At 43.7% G+C, this 21068-nt stretch overlaps 1 protein-coding gene across 3 annotated transcripts in view; it reads right to left on the bottom strand.

Annotated features, from left to right (window-relative positions):
• P4HA1 (prolyl 4-hydroxylase subunit alpha 1) overlaps nt 1-21068 on the bottom strand; it is a 280816-nt gene that overhangs the window by 191896 nt on the left and 67852 nt on the right. For all 3 annotated transcript variants that reach the window (XM_029609177.1, XM_029609175.1, XM_029609176.1), the window contains exon 4: nt 20865-21016. In XM_029609177.1, coding sequence (XP_029465037.1) covers nt 20865-21016 — 152 coding nt within the window. The remainder of the gene's footprint in view (nt 1-20864; nt 21017-21068) is intronic.

The raw sequence follows: 21068 nt of genomic DNA on the forward strand, positions 1-21068 counted from the left end.
TAAAAGCACATCTGCTTTAATAGAGCGACACGAGTGCTCTTTGTACCAGTTCTCAAAAATCCTCCAGACTCTGACATAAGCTGAATTTGTAGAAAATGAGCCCATAACAGAGTGTTCATTAAGGGCAAAGAACCACCACATCTCAACAACTGATCCCTTTCAAGCCCAAACTAAAACAAAACTGATCGAGATTTTTGTGAATAATCTGTCCTTGATGCAGGTGATCTTTTCATAGTGGCAAATGCAATGGTCTGTTGACTATCAGATGCTGTAGATCTGCAAACTACAGCCTGTGTGGCCAATCTGGAGTTACCAGAAGAACTAGCTGCTATCTTTTGCAGTAACTTGATGATCACTGGCCATGGGGGAAAACAAAAAGCAACTGACTTTGCCCACGACTGTACAAGGACATCAATCCCAAGGGCTTTGGAGTTCCTTAGACTGAAAAAATGCTGAACTTTTGTATTGTGGTGGTTCGCCATCAGATCTAGAAGAGGGCAACCCCATAGAGATACTGAGATGAAAGGCCTCACCTGCCAGCTGCCACTCTCTCAGATCTAATGCGTAATGACATAATCTGCCTGAACATTGGCCACTCTTGCAATGTGAGCTGCTGATAAAACACGAAGATATTGCTCCACCCAGAGAAACCTGTTGATTCTGAATTCTCTTGATTTATGTATGCTACCACAGTGGCATTGTCTAACATGATCTTCACTGCTTTTTCTCTTATCCGGTCTGCAAACTTTACTAATGCCAATTGAATGGCTTGAGTCTCCAGTCGATTGATGGACCATGACATCTATTCAAAAGACCACTGACCTTACCCTACCAGGTACTGGCAGTGGGCTCCCCAACCCTGGAGACTTGCATCTGTTGTGACTATTAACTAATCGAGAATTTTGAAGTCAATCTCTCTTCAACCACCATATCAAATTCTGCTTCACCACCGTCTGAAGGAATAATTTCATCATGTACCAGAGACTGAGTATTCCACAGACAACATCCTCTGAAGGGGTCCCATGTGTGTCCTTGCCCATGGAACAATCTCTAGAGTCGCCATGGATCCCAATGTCTGGAGGTAATCCCAAATTGGCAAACAAACCTTTGCTCTTAGGGCTCAAATCTGTCCCCACAGCTTCTGGATATGATGCTCTAGCAGAAATACCTTGCATTGAGCAGTCTCGAACATGACTCCTAAATATTTCAGTGTCTTGAGATGCTTGAAGCTTGCTTTTGACGAGATTTACTACTCAACTTAGATCCTGCAGCAGCTGAACCACCCTGCTCGACACAATCTGACTTTCTTCCACCAAACTTGGCTCTGATCAAACTAGTCCATTTGAAATCAGCTTCTGCTTCCATCCGAAATCAGCCATGTATATAGTATTGAGTTTTGTACGCTGTTACACATATGATTAATTCCTGATAGTTATTTTACTATTTCAACATCCTGTTGTACTGTATTTTCCATCCTGGCCTCTTCGTTCTCCATGTTCCCATCCCTAATCCCTGTTATATGTATTTTCCTTCCTTTTTTGTTAGAATGTGAACCAGTATGATGTACCCACTAATGCCGGTATAGAAAAGTTTTTAAATAAATAAATAGTTGTCTAGAAAAGGGGTGGACCAAGATGCCTTTATTGCACAAGGCTGCTGCCATCACCTTTGGATTGGCTACAGCACAAAGAACCTTTTCCCAACAGCAATGCTTGAAACTGTTAATGCTGACAGAGTACCACAAAGCATAGAAAGTGCTGATAGTCCCGTATGGGACTATGTAAATACACTCCCATCAGATCGAGAGTGTGAGAAACTCTCCATGCTGTATTGCTAAAATTGACTACAAACTTTTCATTCTGAAGTGGGTCACCTGCAAGAATTTGACATCTCCTTTTAAATCCTTTTAAATGGGGTGAAAAGTACTCTCCTTTTTGGAGTATAACAAAATAGAATAACATCCTTCTTGTCCTGCAGGAACAGGAATTACAGCTTAGTTTGAGTTACCTCTGCAGAGTGGCTTGTACAGTGGCTTTTTCTTGCGAGTTGCATGGGGAAATCATAAAAGCATCTGCAGGAAACTGGCTAAACTCTAGGGCACAGCTGTAGTTCATCATAACCAGGACCTACTGATCTGAAGTAATATGGGTCCACCTTCAATAAAATTTAGGCAAATGTCTGCCTACCTCCAAAGCCTCATTGCGAGGAAAAGGAAGCTCGAGACCCAAAGTTTCCATCCTTTCCACAATTTTCTTTACCTGAAATGATTGAGACCTCCCAAAGTATCAAGACTTCTGCATTTCTGAACCTCTGAAGGAGTAAAAATGAGAATCCAGAAACTGACCTGCCTGGAAAAAGGAGTGTGGTGTCAACTACCTATCCTCTGGTAAGCACAGAATCTTGGAGTCTCCCATCGAGTCGTCATATTTTTCCAATTGTTCCCCAAGCAAAAGAAATGGCTCTTCTAAAGTAACTTGGTCAAGTTTGTCTTAGAGGTAATGTCTGCCAACCAGTTGTGCAACCACAGGAGGAGTCTAGCTGCTATCACAGACGCCACTCCTTGCACCATGGTATGTGCCAAATCATGGTCTGCATCTGCTTTAAAAAAATAAAAATTAAAAAAAGCTGCTCCTAGGTCTAAGTAAGGACCATCATTGCCCAATATGTCCTCGGCGTCCTGGGTCAAATGTGAACTCGCTCGTGCTACCATGCAGTAACAATGAGACACCTGAAAATTCATGGCAGACTTGCTTCAGGACAGCTTCGCTCTTTCTATTCTGAGCATCCTTCAATGCTGCTCCACCTTCCACTGGAATAGTGATTCTCTTGGCGACAGCACATACTAGGACATCAACTTTTGGAAACTGAAGTGCATCTTCATCTTAGGTTCCAGAGGGTAAGTGTCTGCCAGGAACCTACCCCCCCCCCCCCCCGGCCCCATTAAAATTCACCTCTGGTACACTCCACGCCAAATCAATCAGCTCCTGAACTGCTTCATGAAGAGGAAGGAAACAGAATGCCTTCTGTAAAGTGACCATAATGGGGTCTCTTCTGCAACTGTCACTGTCCTTGGCTACCTCCATTCCTAGTGCCTTTACCATTTAAGACAACTGGCCAGGCAATTCATCACTGTGTAATAAATGCAAAATAGTGTAGTTCCAAGTCCAGCGATATCTCACCTGCTTCCATAATCACCTCTGCAGAGTCATCTGGAGAAAAAGCAGGGTAACTAAAGGAATCCTCTGAGACAGCTATCCTCCTCTTCTTCTCCCACCTGATCACCGCCCCCCCCCAGTCCTCCTGTGCTTGTCATGCTTCGGAGGGGCAGAGAATGGCCTTGAGCAGGGAGCAAGACCTCTGCTGAAATTTTTGGTTTGACCCCAGATGTCTTCTTGAGGTTACACCCAAAAGAAGAATGCTGGCTCAATTCCAAGCATCATTGGATGAGATGAAGGCTGGGGGTCTGAGATAGCTTTATCTCCTGTGGAAACAGGTAAAAGGCATGGGGGGGGGGGGGGAGGAAGCACCTCTCCCTCTCAAAGATATTCTAGAGACTTCCCCCTGTCTTGGGTGTCTCCTTCAGCTGGCCTCTCCATTCCAGAGGAAGAAGTTCCTGCAGCAGCAAAATCTATAGCTGATAACTCCCCTCAAGCCTCCCAACACTTTTGGCACAAGCCAAGTGAGAGTGAGGACTGAACTAGCTGTATGCAGTAGGCAGCACAAATAAATCTAAATATAATAGGAAGACAAATATAGATCATAGATATTGATATGATTGTGTATACTTAGAGAGCCCTACTGGTTCTCTACTAAGAAGACTGTACCATTAAAATAGTAGAGACAAAGCATTCCCAGTGGATTACAGCTCCCCCATGTGTGCTGCTGTGTTGGTTGCTGCTCACTACTATAAAAAGAGGAACATCTAGAGCAGTGGTTCTCAACCCTGTCCTGGGGACCCCCCCAGCCAGTCTGGTTTTCATGATATCCACAATGAATATGCATGAGAGAAAATTTGCATACACTGCCTCCATAACATGCAAATTTTCTCTCATGCATATTCATTGTGGATATCATGAAAACCCGACTGGCTGGGGGGTCCCCAGGACAGGGTTGAGAACCACTGATCTAGAGGGTATGGATTTTTAGTTAGCCTTGCCAGGAGGCAGGATGGCACGGTTCCTGCTCCTGTGTTATTTCTTCTTGCTTTTGGGAAATGACCCTTTGGGTCTTGGGAATTAGGACCTGGGTATGTAAGATAAAAGGGGAAGCCTTTTTCCCCCCATTTAAAAAAAAACCTATTTCCTTTTGGTTGTGCCTGCCATTTTTGTTGCAGGAATTTTTGTCCACTTTTCCTGCCCTTTTTGTTTGTATTTTAAAGACCTTTCGATACCTGAAAGGTTTTAATGATGCACAATTGACAAACCTTTTCCATTGGGGGGGTGGGGGGGGGGACGACAAAAACACCCCAAAAAAAAAATAAAAACTGTATACAGAGATCACAAAATGAGAAACGCCAGGGAGGACGACTCCAAACCAATGTTAGGAAATATTTCACTGAGATAGTGGTGGATGCCTGGCATGCCCTTCCAGGGGAGATTGTGAAGACAACAAAAACAGTGTAAATTCAAAGGGGCATGGGATAAACACTGTGGATCCCTAAAGACTAGAGGATGGAAATGAAGAATAGAATGCATGGGGGTAACTTGATGGTGTGGTAGTTACTACCCTTAACCAATAAAACTTCATACTGTTGATGCAACTCCATCATTGCTCTCTGCTTCAATGGCAGGAAAAAGAGGAAAAGGGGTATTGGATTCAGACAGCAACTAACAAGGACCTTGACGGTCTAGGGAAACAAATACGCATGAAGGTAACTTGCTAATGCAGCTGTTACTATTCTTAACCAATAATCCTGATACTTTGGATGCAACACCAATATTGCTCTCCATCTCCTGGCAGTATTGTATAACCCACTTGTGTGAACTGGCCTGCCTAGACGATAAGGAATATTTCTCACCTTTATAGTTTGTGGAAATCAAAACAGCTACATTTTCATTGTAGTAAAGATATTTTGTGACTAGCTTGCAAGATATACTCTTCATCAGATCAAAACTGAATAAACAGGTAAAAGGCCAAGAAAGTTTCCTGTGTATACAACTGATTCATGTTACAATGGTAGTGTGACATGGGAAAGAAGAAAAATGGGATGACGTGTTAAGAGTATGAGAAAATTGAAAAGGAGTGAGGAAACTCATGTCCCTATTAAATTTAGGTTTGAATATTTTGATCATTTTAAATTTCAAAATGTCTTACATTCTTGGATAGTTCTGAATTTCCTTTTAAAGTATCTGATTATGAAGTCATTATTTCAATGGTCTGGTCCAAAAAGATATTCCCCTCAAACTGCTTTGTAATTTATCATCTTGGGTTTCTATAGGTTATTCTTGTCTAACTTCTGGCCTTCTTCACCCATGTATCACCCTCTTTACTTCTTTTGCATTGAATATTACACATTAGTGAAGAAGTATTAATAGGGTTCCTTTATGTTGAATGTCTCAACATATGCCACACCCACATATCCAATTAAGTTGTAAGCAATCCTGGGCCAGGATCAGCCTGGCTGAATCTCCACATCCCTCCTTTAGCAGGCACCTTTAAGCCCTCAGATACTTGACACCTGTTGCCTTCATCAGGAGAAAAAGGGTATTCTGGGCAAAGACTCCCTCCTACCACCCTGCCCAAGGGAAAATAAAAATTAAGATGAGACAATGTATAGAGCTGACAACAGAATTTTTTTTTTTTAAGGTACATTGCTACAGGCTCAAGATGTTAAATATATTAACTGAAGGCTTTAATTCCACAAAAACATTCAAATGTTAATCTTACTTCCCTTTTTTCTCATAATAACTGCTCCTCCCATTTTTTTGCTCTCATTGCACTCCCCAAGGTCTTACCCAAATATGGGAATTCAACTGGGCTGTGCAGATGCTATAAAATAAACAAACATCGGTTGAAGTAACGAGATTGGGAGAATCTAGCCAGAGTAGTACCAGACCATATAAAAGCCACACTTACCAATGAAGCACCTCGAGCAGTGAGTCAGAGAAACTGGAACCTGAGTGTGTGCCCCACTTTCTGCATGTCCACCCAATGTCCTATAATCAGCAGGTAAGGTGCCAGCAGTTTAAGTAAAGTTAGAGTAGAAACCAAAGCAACCCTAAGAGACCCTATAAGCCTTTTATCTTGCGCTTGCTATTGGCAAGTGAAGAACAATGTGTGTCTTGGTTGCAAGACATTGAAATTTTACTTTACTTATTTTGTGTGTGTTGTATAGAGCAGCGCTTCTCAACCGGTGTGTCGTGTCTCCCGGTGTCCCACTGCCCGTTGCGCTTCCCTTCTCCCTTTTTCCAGCCCCTGCGGGCCAATTGGAAGTCTTTCTTCCTACCCCCATTGCCCAATGGGAAGCCTCCTTCATTCTGCCTGCCCCCACGCAGGCCAATCAGATACCTCCTCTCTTCTACCTATCAGTGGGAGTAGGTAGAAGACGGGAGGAAGCCTTTGATTGGCCGGTGAGGCAGGCATCGCCTAGCGCAGGGGTGGGATGGGAGAAATAGTTTCAAACTCCGACGAAACAAGGCTGCCACAGCCCGTGGCGGCGAAGAGGAAACCAGACGCCAATGAAGCAAGGCCGCCAGAGCCCGTGGCGGCGAAGAGGAAACCCGACCCCGACCGAGGCTACCACGGGAGCCCATCCCCGTGGCAGCGAAGAGGAAACCCGACCCTGACGAAGCAAGGTCGCCACAGGCCATGGCGGCGAAGAGGAAACCTGACCCCAACCTAGGCCACCACGGGAGCCCATTCCCGTGGTGGCTCAAAAAGAAGGCCCACCGGAGGAAAGCCACGGCAGAACTGGAGCCCATCTCTGCAGTGAAGAAAGAATACATTTTTGGTGAGAGCTGGCGTGTCTGTGGGTGTGAATGGGCGCCTGGGTGAGAGCTGGCATGTCTGTGGGTGTGAATGGGCGCCTGGGTGAGAGCTGGCGTGTCTGTGGGTGTGAATGGGCGCCTGGGTGAGAGCTGGCGTGTCTGTGGGTGTGAATGGGCGCCTGGGTGAGAGCTGGCGTGTCTGTGGGTGGAAGCCTGGGTGAGAGCTTGTGTGGGTAGGTATGAATGGAAGCCTGGGTAAGAGCTGGTGTGAATGGGTGCTAGAGCATTTGTGTCTGATCAAGAACTTGTATATAAGAGAGTGTGTGTGTGTGTGTGTGTGTGTGTGTGTGTGTGTGTGTGAGTGAGTGTGAGTGTGAGAGTGAGAGAGAGAGAGACAGAGACTGGTCGTGGGGTCTAATTGGAGGTGTGTGTGGGTTGTGGGCACTAAGGAAGAGGACTGAGGACAGAGCTTCAGCAGCCCTTGCTGTTTCTGGTGAGTGCTATTGGCCTGGAAGGGAAAGGAGTAGGAGAGTTGCTGGAGAGTGTAAGTAAAGGTGGCTTTTTAAATTTATTTTTCTTGATTGACTGCCATTTTAATTATCGGGTATTATGCGATGTCTGCTGTTTTGAAATATTTTATTGGTATTTGGACATGTTTTAATCATTTTTATGAGTTTTTAATTGTTGGATATTCTGTTTAGCAGCTGTTTTGTAACATTTTCAGTATAGCTTTATAATTATTTCTGTGTGGGGCTCTATAGCAGCTTGGCTTATTCTGTTTTCCCAATAGGAAATGTAGAGATTACTTACCTGATAATCTCGTTTTCCTTAGTGTATGCAGATGGACTCAAAACAAGTGGGTATAGTGTGCTCGTACTAGCAGTTGGAGACGGATCTGACGTCAGCACGGGTACATATACCCCCACAGGAAGTGAAGCAATTCAGTAATCTTCCTTGCAAAGCTGTCATAGCTATACGAGTACTGACCGATCGATTAAACAGGATTACCCTGACCGGTTGATGGTAGCTGGAGACCGCCAGGATTCTCAACCGGAAGGCGTCGACACCCTGCAGAGTGGATGCCCTATGTAATAAAACATGGCTTACCTTGAGCCTGTGAAATCCCATGTATACCGGCAGCCGGGTGGGATGCTGAGTCCATCTGCATACACTAAGGAAAACGAGATCATCAGGTAAGTAATCTCTACATTTCCTAGCGTGTAGCAGATGGACTCAAAACAAGTGGGATGTACAAAAGCTACTCCTGGACTGGGCGGGAGGCTGCCCGCGGTCCGTGTAGGATTGCCCTCGCGAATGCGGTGTCCTCCCTGGCCTGGACATCCAGACGGTAGAATCTGGAGAAGGTATGGAGGGAGGACCACGTTGCCGCTTTACATATCTCAGCAGGCGACAGCATCCGTGTTTCTGCCCAAGAGGCCGCTTGCACTCTGGTAGAGTGAGCCTTGACCTGTAGAGGCAGTGGTTTACCCGCGTCTACGTAGGCTGCCTTGATAATTTCTTTGACCCAGCGGGCGATAGTTGCCCTTGAGGCCGCTTCCCCTTGCTTCTTCCAGCTGTGTAGAACAAACAGATGGTCCGTCTTTCGTATTGCTTCGGACACTTCCAGGTATCTGGGCAGTAGCCTGCCTATGTCGAGATGGCGTAGAACTCGACCTTCTTCTGACTTCTTCAAACCGTCTGTGGTAGGTAAAGAGATGGTTTGGTTGAGGTGGAAGTGCGAGACTACTTTGGGTAAGAAGGAAGGAACTGTGCGAAGATGGATGGCTTCTGGCGTGATTCGGTGAAACGGATCTCGGCAAGACAGTGCTTGTAGCTCGGAGACACGGCGTGCGGAGCAAACAGCCAGCAGGAACACCATCTTCAAGGTTAACAAACGGAGGGATAGGCCTCGAAGTGGTCGGAAGGCGTGTCCCGCTAGAAAGTCCAAAACTAGGTTGAGGTTCCACAGAGGTATGGGCCACTTCAGTGGCGGACGAATGTGTTTGACTCCTTTCAGGAAACGTGAATTTAGTAGTTAGAATTTGGAAGAACGCTCAGCGAGCGTGAAGGAGCTCCAAACTGCTTTGGAGACGGAAATTACCGAATTGCTTCACTTCCTGTGGGGGTATATGTACCCATGCTGACGTCAGATCCGTCTCCAACTGCTAGCACGAGCACACTATACCCACTTGTTTTGAGTCCATCTGCTACACGCTAGGAAATGTTTTCGTGTTTAGGGCCTGGTTTAATAGTTGTATTTCTTAGATAGGTTACTTTTTTTTTTTATTTAAAGTTTTTTTTACCAACATTTTTAGGTACACCTGTTTTAGTGTGTTCCATAATACCGGTGTAACTTTGTGCGGGTTAGTTTGTGTGCATTATTGCAGATCCTGGGATTATGTTAGGTGCTATATTTCTCTTTCCATTTCTCCAGGTTCGCACTGCATGCAGAGTGGCTTTTTTGGTTTTCCATTCCAGTTTCTGTCTCCATATTTATAATTTGTGGTTTTTCTGTACTTGGTGAAGGGTGTGTGACCAAGGTGAGGTATTTTACTAGCATGTAGGCATTTGTATCAATCTTATTTGTTGTGTTTTCTCAATAGAATATGCATTAGTGGTAAATTACTGTCTTTTCATAAGGAAGGCTATTTTGCCTGGTAGTAAAAGGAGTTTGTTTTACTTTTACTGGGATGTCATCAGAACCAGAATATCTTTTTTTGTATGGCGAGTTGTACAGGGTAATTCCGTAGATCTGCTCTGCACTCATTACTGGGGATTGAGGGGAGTCCTGTGGATGCAGAGTGCATGTTTACATTTAGCCCCGTGATGGTCACATGTTCAGTGTGTCACACATGTCAGAACCATCTGTCAGGTGTGTCCCGGCCAAAAAAAGGTTGAGAACCACTGGCATAGAGGGAAACATGCAGAACGAAAACCTGGTGTTAATGCTCCAGTTACTTGAGATCCCAAAGTCTTCTTTAACCCAGGTTAAACAGTCATTGTCTGACTTTAAATGTGTACTAATTAATGCACATGCAGCATGTAATAAAATCCATGATTTTCCATGAATAATTAGACTAAACCAGCTATTATTCCCTTGGACAAAAGCTGGTTATGTTTTTCCTGGAGTGTCCCTGTCTGGGTAAAAGGAAGGTGGCGGCAGTGATTAAGAGGGCAAACTGTCAGTTTGACTAGATTAGAATGGGTGGGCCCCTTAATATGGAAGGTCTACTGATAACATGTAAGAAACAGGCTCTGGATATCACTAACTGTTTACCAACCATGTGGAATTAAATGTAGAGAGAATAATAGTTAAGCAAATTTGTTTCCTTTCTGGCTTTGAGCTTTACCTAGAATAGTGGTCAGGGATTCTAACATCCATTTAGATTGATTTGGACTGTAATGATTCTACACTGTCTGCTAAAACTGTCAGTAGATTCTGGCAAACCGAGCTATCAGTTGTCTGCTTGACCCTTGTTCCCCATTTCTCCGGAAGACTTTGCTGGGACAGGAAATGCATAATCATCAGAATTGTTACAGGAAGGTTTGGTCCCTAAATCAGTGGACCAAATCCTCATCTTATAGGAGCATAGTTTAGATCTGATGGTATGTGCTAACTACAGACCTACAGCTACCTAGCCATTTATGGCCAAACTTACTGGGAAAGTTGTGATGTCATCTCTGCTTATTTAATTTAATGATTTAAATAATTTCAATTGGTATTTCAGGCAGGGTACAGCACAGAAGTTATGTTGGCAGCACAAGATTAACTATTACAGACTGTTGATAGAAGACATTCTACACTTTTAATCTTACTAGCCATGGCAGCAATTTTATTTTTCAATTTAATGTTTATTCAGCAAAACAGGTTGCCCAAAACAAAAACAAAAAAACCCACACACATGTAACAATATAACAAGAACAGCAAAATATTGCCAACATACAATATCATAAAGATGTTAAACTTCTATAGTCAATTACTGCTGACTTGTTTGTTACACCCCTCCTCAAAAATTTTTTTTCAAAAGGAGGGTTATTAGAACACACACTTACAACTGCATATAAAACAGTTCAAGAATCCACATTAGTACCAAACTTGTCATCCAGTTTGTATATTGAACAGTCCCTACCAAAGCCTAATGTCTGGAAACTAAATGACCATTCATATCACCCAACTAAAGAAGGAAGGCATAGGTAAAAATCCTGAGCGCTTCCATAATTTATATTTTCACCTCCACCCCCCCTCCCCAAGACATAATACATAACGTTACTCCACACCCATGGAAATCATAGGCCTGTAGCAGAACACTTCTGTTGCCAAAGTACATATCGATGCCATAATTTCTCAAATTTAGGGAGCTGTTTCCATTTCATAGTGGTAAACCTGTTTAAATGGTAAATCTGGGTCAACCTCCGAGTGACTCTGAATAGGCGGGACAGAACAGTTCTTCCAGAAATATGCTATTTCCCCTCTAGCTGCCAGAATTATTTGGAAAGAAGAGTGAAATTACCTCTGGATCATAATCAGGGACAGGTATTCAACAGAAAAAAACAAAGGATCTTTAGGTACCCTAGCCCCCACAATCTCCCCCATCATCCTTGCAATATCAACCCAAAAAGCAGAAGTGAAAGGGCATTCTCACAGGACAAGCAGGATGGTAGTCCTCACAAATGGGTGACATCACAAGATGGAGCCCTGTACGGAAAACTTTTCTGTCAAAGTTTCCACAAAGCTTTGACAGACACAGGCACACTGAGCATGCTCAACCTGCAATTATCCCTGTGAGCCACAGGTGTCTCCCTCAGTCTTCTTTTTTCCCCTCTGCAGTAAGCATAGCGGTTGGAGCTCTGTGAGGAAATTTTAACTTTTTTCCTCATGGAAAAACTTTACTTTTTACTTCAGACACTTTTCCCTGCACGGGTCTCCCTCCGCGTACGTTTTTACGACGCTCAGTGAGTACTTTGACTTATTTTTTCGGTCGGTTCTTGTCACCTTCTGGCCTGCTAACAGACTGAGGCCTTCCCTCTCCCTATTTTTTCAGTTAGCTACACATAGCCTGCGAGTGTCTCTCTGTGACACTCTGCTTGGTTATTAGCGCTAGTGGGACAGGGACTTAAACGGTTTCCGTTGCCACCAGGGCCCCTTTAGTTTCGGGTCCTTTGTTCCCCGGTACCCTCGCGCAGTCGATGCCCCATTGCTACCATAGGTACCCCTCCTCAGACCGCCCTGGATTTTTAGGTGCCATCAGTACCCCTCCCCCGCGGTACCCTGATGCCATCCTCCCTGCATCGTTTTTATCAGTGCTGCCAGGTTTTTTACTCCTTCGCGTTGTTTTTTCCTTGGGCTCCTTCGGTGCTGCCTTACCCGGGTGAATGCCCTCGACGCACACCTTGTCTTGTCGCTGTCATCCATACTCGGGTCGATGCCACCGTTGCCCGGGACACTTCCATCGATGCCAGGGTCACTTTCCTCGATGCCATTCCTTAAATTATGGATGCCATCTAGGTCCAGAGCCTTTCCATTGATGGGCATCCATGCCGGGTTGATCCCAATCGATAGGCATCCATGCCTATACCTTTTCCATGGATGCCATCGATGCCAATGCCAATTTCATGGCTGGCATCGATGCCAAAATGAATTCCATCGATGTCAGTGTACCTTCCATCCATGGGGTCCATGCCAACATAGATTCCATCGGTGCCATCGACACCCCTGTCCGTGGCGCCGATTCCACGTACACATTTGCTACCCAAGTCAGTCCAATCGATACTGTCAACGTCTGTGGCCATACTGTCGATGCCCGTGGCTATGCCACTGAGGACGTCGCCGCCCGCCCCCATATATCGATGCCCTCAACACCCACGTCGTTCCCCATCGGTGTCTTCGATGTTCTGCCACTGGCATCAGCTTCGGCAGCCGAAGTATTTCATTGAATCACTATTGGTGAATGCTGTTTCTTTGCGGACTGCAACATCATTCACTCTTTTCCTTGCATGGACAACTGCACAACCACAGTCAGTCCATGCAAGGAGCTCTAACTTCATGACTCACTATGCATTTCCTAACTGGGATTACTGTCACTGCAATAAATCCCTTATACAACACTTCTGGACACCACAGTCATAAAGACCTTCCTGTCCAGCATACACACAGACATTCTAATAAATTTTTACATGTCCCTGCGTGCATCTTCTATTACCTCAGGCCTTCAATTCTCCATTGTCGGGCCATGGGGTTTTTTCACTATGCACTTTCCTCATAGAAAACTGCTATGGGTTATATTCAGTGAAATTCCAATATTAGTGGGTCTAAGCTGTGCAACCGCTTTCGTCCCTCATTCATATTCCAAATCTAGAACCAAAAGCTAGTCTGATTCTGCTCATGCGCACATTTACTCAGGGTTGTAAAGTTTGCCCTAAAAGCTTCCCAACCCTATATGCGTCTATCCACTCCAGGCACAGTTTTCTCATAAACTTCCTGAAGCTTGTAGCCATGAGTTATACCCTTATGCCTTCCAATACTGCCTCTGCAACAAACCTTTGTGCATACAGACAGACAGCATAGGGACAATGTGCTTTCTAACACACAAGCACACATTACTTTAGCTGCCCTGCTGAGAAGCTGCGCAGCTCTATCCTTGGCCCTTGCTCACTTCATGCATCCTCGGGCCACTCATCTAAGAGATTTTCTGAACGCACTAGCAGACCTTCTCCATGTAGGTTTCTATCCTCTCGAATGGTCTCCGACTACATGTGTAAAGGGAAAAATCTTCTAACGCTGAGGTCAACCAAACTTGCCCTCTGCGTCTGAATCGAACCATACGGTGCACAGATTCTACTCCCTATACATGTTTCCAATGCGTTCCCATAGATGCCTTTCTTCCATCAAGGGCCTCTTAAATATATCTCTTCTGCTGCCTCTCATAACCAGCACTCTTCTAATGTTGAACCGGGTCGGGGTTCACTATTCCTCTAACCCTCGCCCTGACCGAGACCAGTATGCTTCCCATACTTCTCAATCTATCACACCAGTAACCAATCTACCTTCTCACCAGTCAGTCCCAAATCGTAGACTAAATGATGTTCTCAGGTTTCTGGTAGCGTCACAAAACCTTCCACACATAAATCCTACCATTCAAAATGGCAAGATTTACCACATGACGCATACAAAAGAGTATTACCCTTTTTTCTTTTTCCACACCACTCTCTCTTACTCCCTCGGATTCTGCTCCCCAAACATCCTCCACATACGTACACCTCTGTTCCAATTAGTGTATCGTTTGGGAATGAGGATACCCGATTTACAGTACATCCCTTCTGAGTCAGCTTACCATGGATTTTCCACTGATCAAGCCGCCTCTATTTTCACTAGTCACAGAATGGAATATATATTTCATGCTTATAAGTTTCATACGTTCTCCATTCGAGCCTTTCCATTCCTCTCATTTCACAGTTTGGCATGGGAAATTCTTCCCTCATAAATGTCATTTCTGCCAGCAGTGTCAATGAGTTGCACACTTCTAGTTACATACTCATCTGACCCTGCGTTCCTCAGTCACTGAGTGGTTTTCACGTGTTCAAATTTCTATCTTCTTAAGGTAGACGTTGCATCTCACCTTACTCAGGATAGACTCTGCCCATTTTTTCCAACACCTCTCTCTCACCAGAGCGAGAGGATTCTTTCCATTCTTGGACAGAAAGGCTACGCTTGCATTCTATCTAGCTTGCACTACATTCCATAGGAATTCCACCTAACTCTTTCCTTCTGTGGCAAGAGTCAAGCTGCGAGTGCCAGTGGGCAAACAGACCTATTCCTCCTAATAAACGGTCTGTATCTTTTTCCTACCAACCAGCAGGCATCTCACTACAACACTGTGTGTAACCACACTCTGTTGCATCTGCCTCAGCCTTAATAGCTTCCCTTCGGCCGCTGCTGCTTGTACACATATTATCAGGCTGCAACCTGGAGTTCTCTCCATACCTTTGCAGTCTATTATTGCTTAGATACGACTAGCCGGCATGCTCCATGTTTGGCCAGTCCGTCTACTTCTATTCCTTTCGGGTTAACTACCCAAAATCCTTCCACCAACCCTTTAAGGATTTCAGGATGCCCTCCGTTCCAAACTCCACCCACGTCATCGCGCCCTTCACGCGTCTTGGGTGCATTTGGTGCACTCTCGGGCATCCTCAGCTCGGTAATCACCCATTTGTGAGGACTACCATCCTGCTTGTCCTGTGAGAAAGCAAATGTTGCTTACCTGTAACAGGTGTTCTCACAGGACAGCAGGATGTTAGTCCTCACGAAACCAACCTGCCACCACGCGGAGTTGGGTCTCTATACGTTTTCACGTGTTTTTTTTTTAGTTTCGCTTGTGCTTTTAGCTATAAGACGAGACTGAGGGAGACACCTGTGGCTCACAGGGATAACTGCAGGCTGAGCATGCTCAGTGCACTCAGTGTGCCAGTGTCAGTCAAAGCTTTGTGGAAACTGACAGAAACGTTTTCTGTACAGGGCTCCATCCTGTGATGTCACCCATTTGTGAGGACTAACATCCTGCTGTCCTGTGAGAACACCTGTTACAGGTAAGCAACATTTGCTATCCCATCACATATGTAAAAAAAAGTGTGGACCCTACCACATTTTCGACAGCAGTACAACAAATGCAGTCTGGCTGGCGTGAGGTGCCATCTGTATAGCATTTAATAACTGTTTTCTACTAAGGTCACTGAAATAGAACTCGAACAGAAATAAAACAAATCCCACTGCTTGTCCCCCAATTCACAGCCCAAGTCTTTCTCCCAAATCAATATTTATTTATTTATTTATTATTTTTATATACCAACATTTGATCTCAATTGAGATATCACACTGGTTTACATTCAGGTACTGTAGGTAGTTCCCTATCCCCAGAGGGCTTACACTCTAAGTTTTTGTACCTGAGGCAATGAAGGGTAAAGTGACTTGCCCAAGGTCACAAGGAGTGGCAGCAGGACTTGAACCCTGGTCTCCTGGTTCACAGTCCACTGCTCTAACCACTAGGCTATTTCTCCTCCCAATATGAGAGGGTGGTGGTTTAAGGTCTTTGTTTAAAAGACGATATATTCTAGAAATTCCTTTCATAACTAAATGAGTTGTCGCAAAACCATTCAAAGAGATTTCCTGTCCCAAACTCCCCTTTACTACCTTTCGTGACATAAAATGAATGACTTGCAAATAAAAAGTAGTAGTCTGACAAATCTAAAATGAAAAGACAACTGTAGCTCCTGGAAGCTTCTCAAATTCATCCCACTCCAGAAATGTTCCATTCTGCTGCACCCCTTGTCCTCCCAGCGTCTCACCACCCTGGCAGAACCACCTAGAATAAATTCTCTATTAAAAAAAAAAAAAAAAGACCTTATTTCCTCCAATTCCCTATCACCAACCAACTGATTTCCACCTATAGGAAAATTAGTTTCTTACCTGATAATTTTCGTTCATGTAGTACCTAGGATCAGTCCAGACTGCTGGGTTATGCCTCCCGTCCAGCAGATGGAGTCAGAGAAAAGCTGAAAAGCACCCCCTAGATATACTGGTGTGCCACCTGCGATCCCTCAGTATAAAGAATATCAAAGCAGAATGAATCATAGAAACATCCACTCCTGCTGAATAGTAAACTCCTTTATCTCAACCAAAGACTAAATCAAGTAGGCCTGGTGCTCTGAAAACACAAACAAACTTGTCTCCCTATATGAGAATAGAAAACCCTGTATAACTTGCCTGAAACTGCGCATCAACACGTATTCCGATACTCTGCAGCTGCAGGAACTGTAAGGAGACAAAGGAACAGAAAGAAATATGAGCGGACTCTCCAGTAGCAAACAGACTTGGGCAGGCATCTGGATTGATCCTAGGTACTACAGGAACGAAAATTATCAGGTAAGAAACTAATTTTCCTTTCCCTGTACGTACCAGGATCAGTCCAGACTGCTGGGATGTACCCGAGCCGCCTTAAATGGGGTGAGACCCAGAGAGTCCTGCTCGAATCACAGTGCTACCAAAAGAATCTGCCTAAGGATCACGGATATCTAACCAATAATGTCGAGCGAATGTGTGCAAGGACTTCCAAGTGGCCGCCCTGCAAATCTCTTGGGGAGACACAAACTGACTTTCAGCCCATGATGCCGCCTGAGAACGAAGAGAGAGTGAGCCTTAAGCCATCCGGTATAGGCCGTCCGCACCCAATGTATGCGGAAGCAATTGCGCTTTTTAACCAGCGGGCAACAGTAGTCTTGGAAGCCTGAAGAACCCAGCACCGATATCGGTGGGGATTGCCTTGGACTAAGAGGCATCGAGGGCATCTGCCCGAGCTCTCTTCGGTGGTAGCTCGATGGTAATTGGATCTGTTCCGGGAATCGAGCATGGAAGTCTGATGGTTGGTACCGATGCTTCTCTCAGTGCCTTTCTTTTCTAACACCGACGTCGATTTTATCGAGGACTGTGATGGCGTCGAGGATGGGTAGTCACCACTTCCTTCATGCCGCTTGGTTTTTATGACTTTTTTTAGCCGCTCCTGCCAGTGATGACTGTGTTGATGTCAAGGTCAATGGAAGAAGTTGGATATGGAAAAGGCTTTCTATTTTTTCCAGACAAGCCCATCTGCCTTTAGTTGTCATTTCGGTGCATTGAGGGCATGCAGATATGCTATGTCCTGGGCCTAAACAAAGTACACACTCGACATGGTGTTAATAATTGACATTGTCCGAGGACAATTCGGGCATTTTTTGAACCCGGTTGCCATTATCAAGAAGTGATTGAAGGCCGGACAGCCGACCTTCTGGTAACAAAACCCGATGGAACGGTATCGAGCAGAAAAGGGTTTTACTCACCGATCGATGTAAAAACGGGAGACCCCTATGAAAGGGAAAAATTTTTTAATTTGTTTCCTTGAGGAAAAAATGTGTTAAGTACCACACAGGGCTCCTTAACCATGAAGCTAACTGCAGCGCGGAAAAAAGAAGACTGAAGGGAGACCCTGTGGCTCGAGGGATAATGGCATGCTCAGTGGGCTCAGTGTGCAGTCAAAAGTTTCTAGAAATTTTGACGGAAAGTTTTCCGTGATAGGGCTCCGTCCAGTGATGTCACCCATATGTGAGGATTATCATCCTGCTTGTCCTGGGAAAATTAAAGTTAACCCTCAGCATCTAGAATGAATTCCACTTTGTTAAATTCCCTTTGTGATGGCAGAGGTTAAAATTCTAATCCATGAGGTAATTACAGTTTTGGGCATATATCTTGACAATGGTCTTATTATATCTAATCATATTCAATCACTACTTAGTGTTTTACATTATATTACAACCATTTTTATCAAAGTCTGACCTGCAATCTCTTACTCATGCTTTCATTTTAAATAGACTACAGTAACAGTCCTCTAGTGGGTCTTCTGGTATTGTCTATTTGAAGACTTCAAGTGGTCCAAACATTGAAATTCTATTTTGTTTGAAGAGATTCAATTATGTCACTCATTGTTTGATAGAACTGCATTGGCTCCCTGTCTTAAATTCATTAACCTTTTTTTTTCTCTTTTAATTTCATATCTAGAGGCCTTTGCTCTTTTCCCGCAGGATTTATTGTAAGTTCCAGGTCCTAAAAAATGAGCCTTGAATTCACCCATCAGGATGCTGTTTATTTATTTGGGTCCATTTTAGAAAGCCTTGAGTCTGGGTATTCATCAGGAAATAAAAACTCTCAGGTTCCATAAAGCTATTAAGACATGGATTTTTAATCAGGCTTTTAGTGTCTGATTGCTTGTTGCATGAGGACATGAATTATCTTTGGTTGAGCAAAGCTAGCTCGATTTGGCTTGTAGTGTAAACGCTGTGTTTTTTCCCCCCCATTTTACTGGTTTAGTGTTTTAAGTTGAACTATTGGTATTTGTTTATTTTTTTGTTATTGTGTGAGATTAGGATTTTTAATGGATATTTTATTTGTATCTATGGTTTTTAGTTTTGTAAACCACTGATTTAAAAAAAAAAAAAAAGTGTATAAAACTAAATCTGCTCCTTAATACAATACCTCCCTATCATTTCATAGGAGCCAATGCAGATGGTAAAAAGGTGCCAAGTATCCTCAAATACCAGTAGAGAAAAAGCCCTGAAGCAAACTATCACCTACAATATACAATGGAACTGCAAAGCTGCATTAATTTAGGTTTCAGTGTTAGTTTCCTTAGACTGGAAAACAAGTGTTCTGAAAGCTACTGTACACCAATGAGTTTGGTATGATATCCATTAGATGATCAATTTGTTGGATACTGACAAAATAGGATAGGGAACTACAAGCAACACAGTGAAGTGGGAGATTTTAAATCTCTCAGGAACACTTCATATTGTGCTATGGTAAGGTTGCAGGAATACTCCCAGCAGGAAAAAGCATCTAAATAGAGAGGAATATAAGCAAGAAAGATGGCAGAAACAGGCTTAGACTAAGTCTTAATCTTTATTATTTTAGCATATCATTACTTTTCAATATGGATCCAGTGACATTGTGCTTACTTTTGTTTGTGCTGAGCCAGTGTGTTTGGTAGATATAGAGCTGCACCAAGAGGTAGGTCCACTGGTCATGCCCACACCCTGAACTTAGATAACTCTAGCATGCCAATCAAGTGCTTCAGTGATCATTCTGTATAATTCAGCCTGGGAAACTACTGTACACAGCACTAGAACAAGCCTCTTAGGCAACTGGTCAAATGCAATTTTTTTTGGGGGGGGGGGGGGGGGGGGGGTGTTTAGATGATTCAAATCCATTTAACTGGCCCTAGGAAGATCAGTGTAGTGTGGTCTTAGAGAGGGAGGTTGAGGTAGCACAGCCACTTTTGAAGAATATCTGATCTCTTAGAGCTGGGCACTGACACCTCTGCTCTTGAATCAACACATTCATTTTGGCTCAACTTTCAAGCCTTCAAGACTTGAGTGGATAGATTAAAACTTGGCTAAACAAGTGTTTATTCTCAGAGCAAGACACCAAGGAGGCTGCAAACAGTAAGGTCTGGCCACCAGCACAACCATGGTCAATTCCATGGGCCTTGTGGTCAATTTCTTGCTAAACTCAGGATTGATGCCTCTTCTTCCAGGCATAAATTTTCTCAGTGACATTCTTTTTAGGTGCCACAGCCAAAAAGATTTAGTGGACCTTACTCAAACACTTAAAAACAGTGAAATATAACACGATGGGCATGTGAATGCATCTTTTGCACTTGTCATGATTACGAAAATCAAAGTGAAATCAAGACATTTTTCTTCAACAGCAAGATGCAATAAAAATATACATACATCCTTGGCCCATGAGCACCAATGAGGGAATAAAAAAAAAAGTTTGTTGCCGAATATCTGATTAGAGAAACTGTAAATGAAGTGCTAAGATGCCAAAGTTAACAATCAAAAAGGTTCACAGACAGTTGCAGAACTCAGAGAACATCCAAGACTTTGTGAATCTTCTCCCAAAAGCTCTGGAAGATGCCTAGGGACCTTCATTTTCAGTTTTTACTTTTCCTGGGAATTTTTCAGTATTCATCGTATCAAAAATAGAAGAAAAATCTGTGGAAAAATCCTGCTGATTTTCTACCATTTTGTTATAACAGAGAAACTTCTTGGAAAAGTAAGATTTAAACTGAAACAAATGTCCCTGAAGATGCCCCACTCTGCTCATGTGACATGATCTATGTGCATCTCTTGATCAGTTTCTTGCTATGGTGTAACCAGCTCACCTTATGAGATTCTTCTATGATTTTTATATAAGTCTACAAAATATATGCAAACCTCATCTTATTTTTCCTATAGAAAGAGGCCTATTCTGGTTTGATGAACCCTTCATTTCTTGTCTGCAATTACGTTACCAATATTTCTGAAATGGGCTCCAGATGTTGCTATCAAGTAACCCTTCTCCTATGCCACACTCACCATCAGACATATCTTTGAGGACCAGATTTTCAAGTTCACTCCACTCTGTATTAAGACGTTTCATTAACTTGAAAGCATTGATGGGGTGTCCCAGGTACTCTTCTGGGTCTTTTGTTGCAGTATCTGTCAGTTGGTCTAATTTGTTTGCCCATCTATAAACACAAAAAGGAGGTCACAGCAATGTTTCTGCCATTTAAACAAACT

The sequence above is a fragment of the Rhinatrema bivittatum genome, chromosome 7, assembly GCF_901001135.1.
Source record: "Rhinatrema bivittatum chromosome 7, aRhiBiv1.1, whole genome shotgun sequence".
NCBI lineage: Eukaryota > Metazoa > Chordata > Amphibia > Gymnophiona > Rhinatrematidae > Rhinatrema > Rhinatrema bivittatum.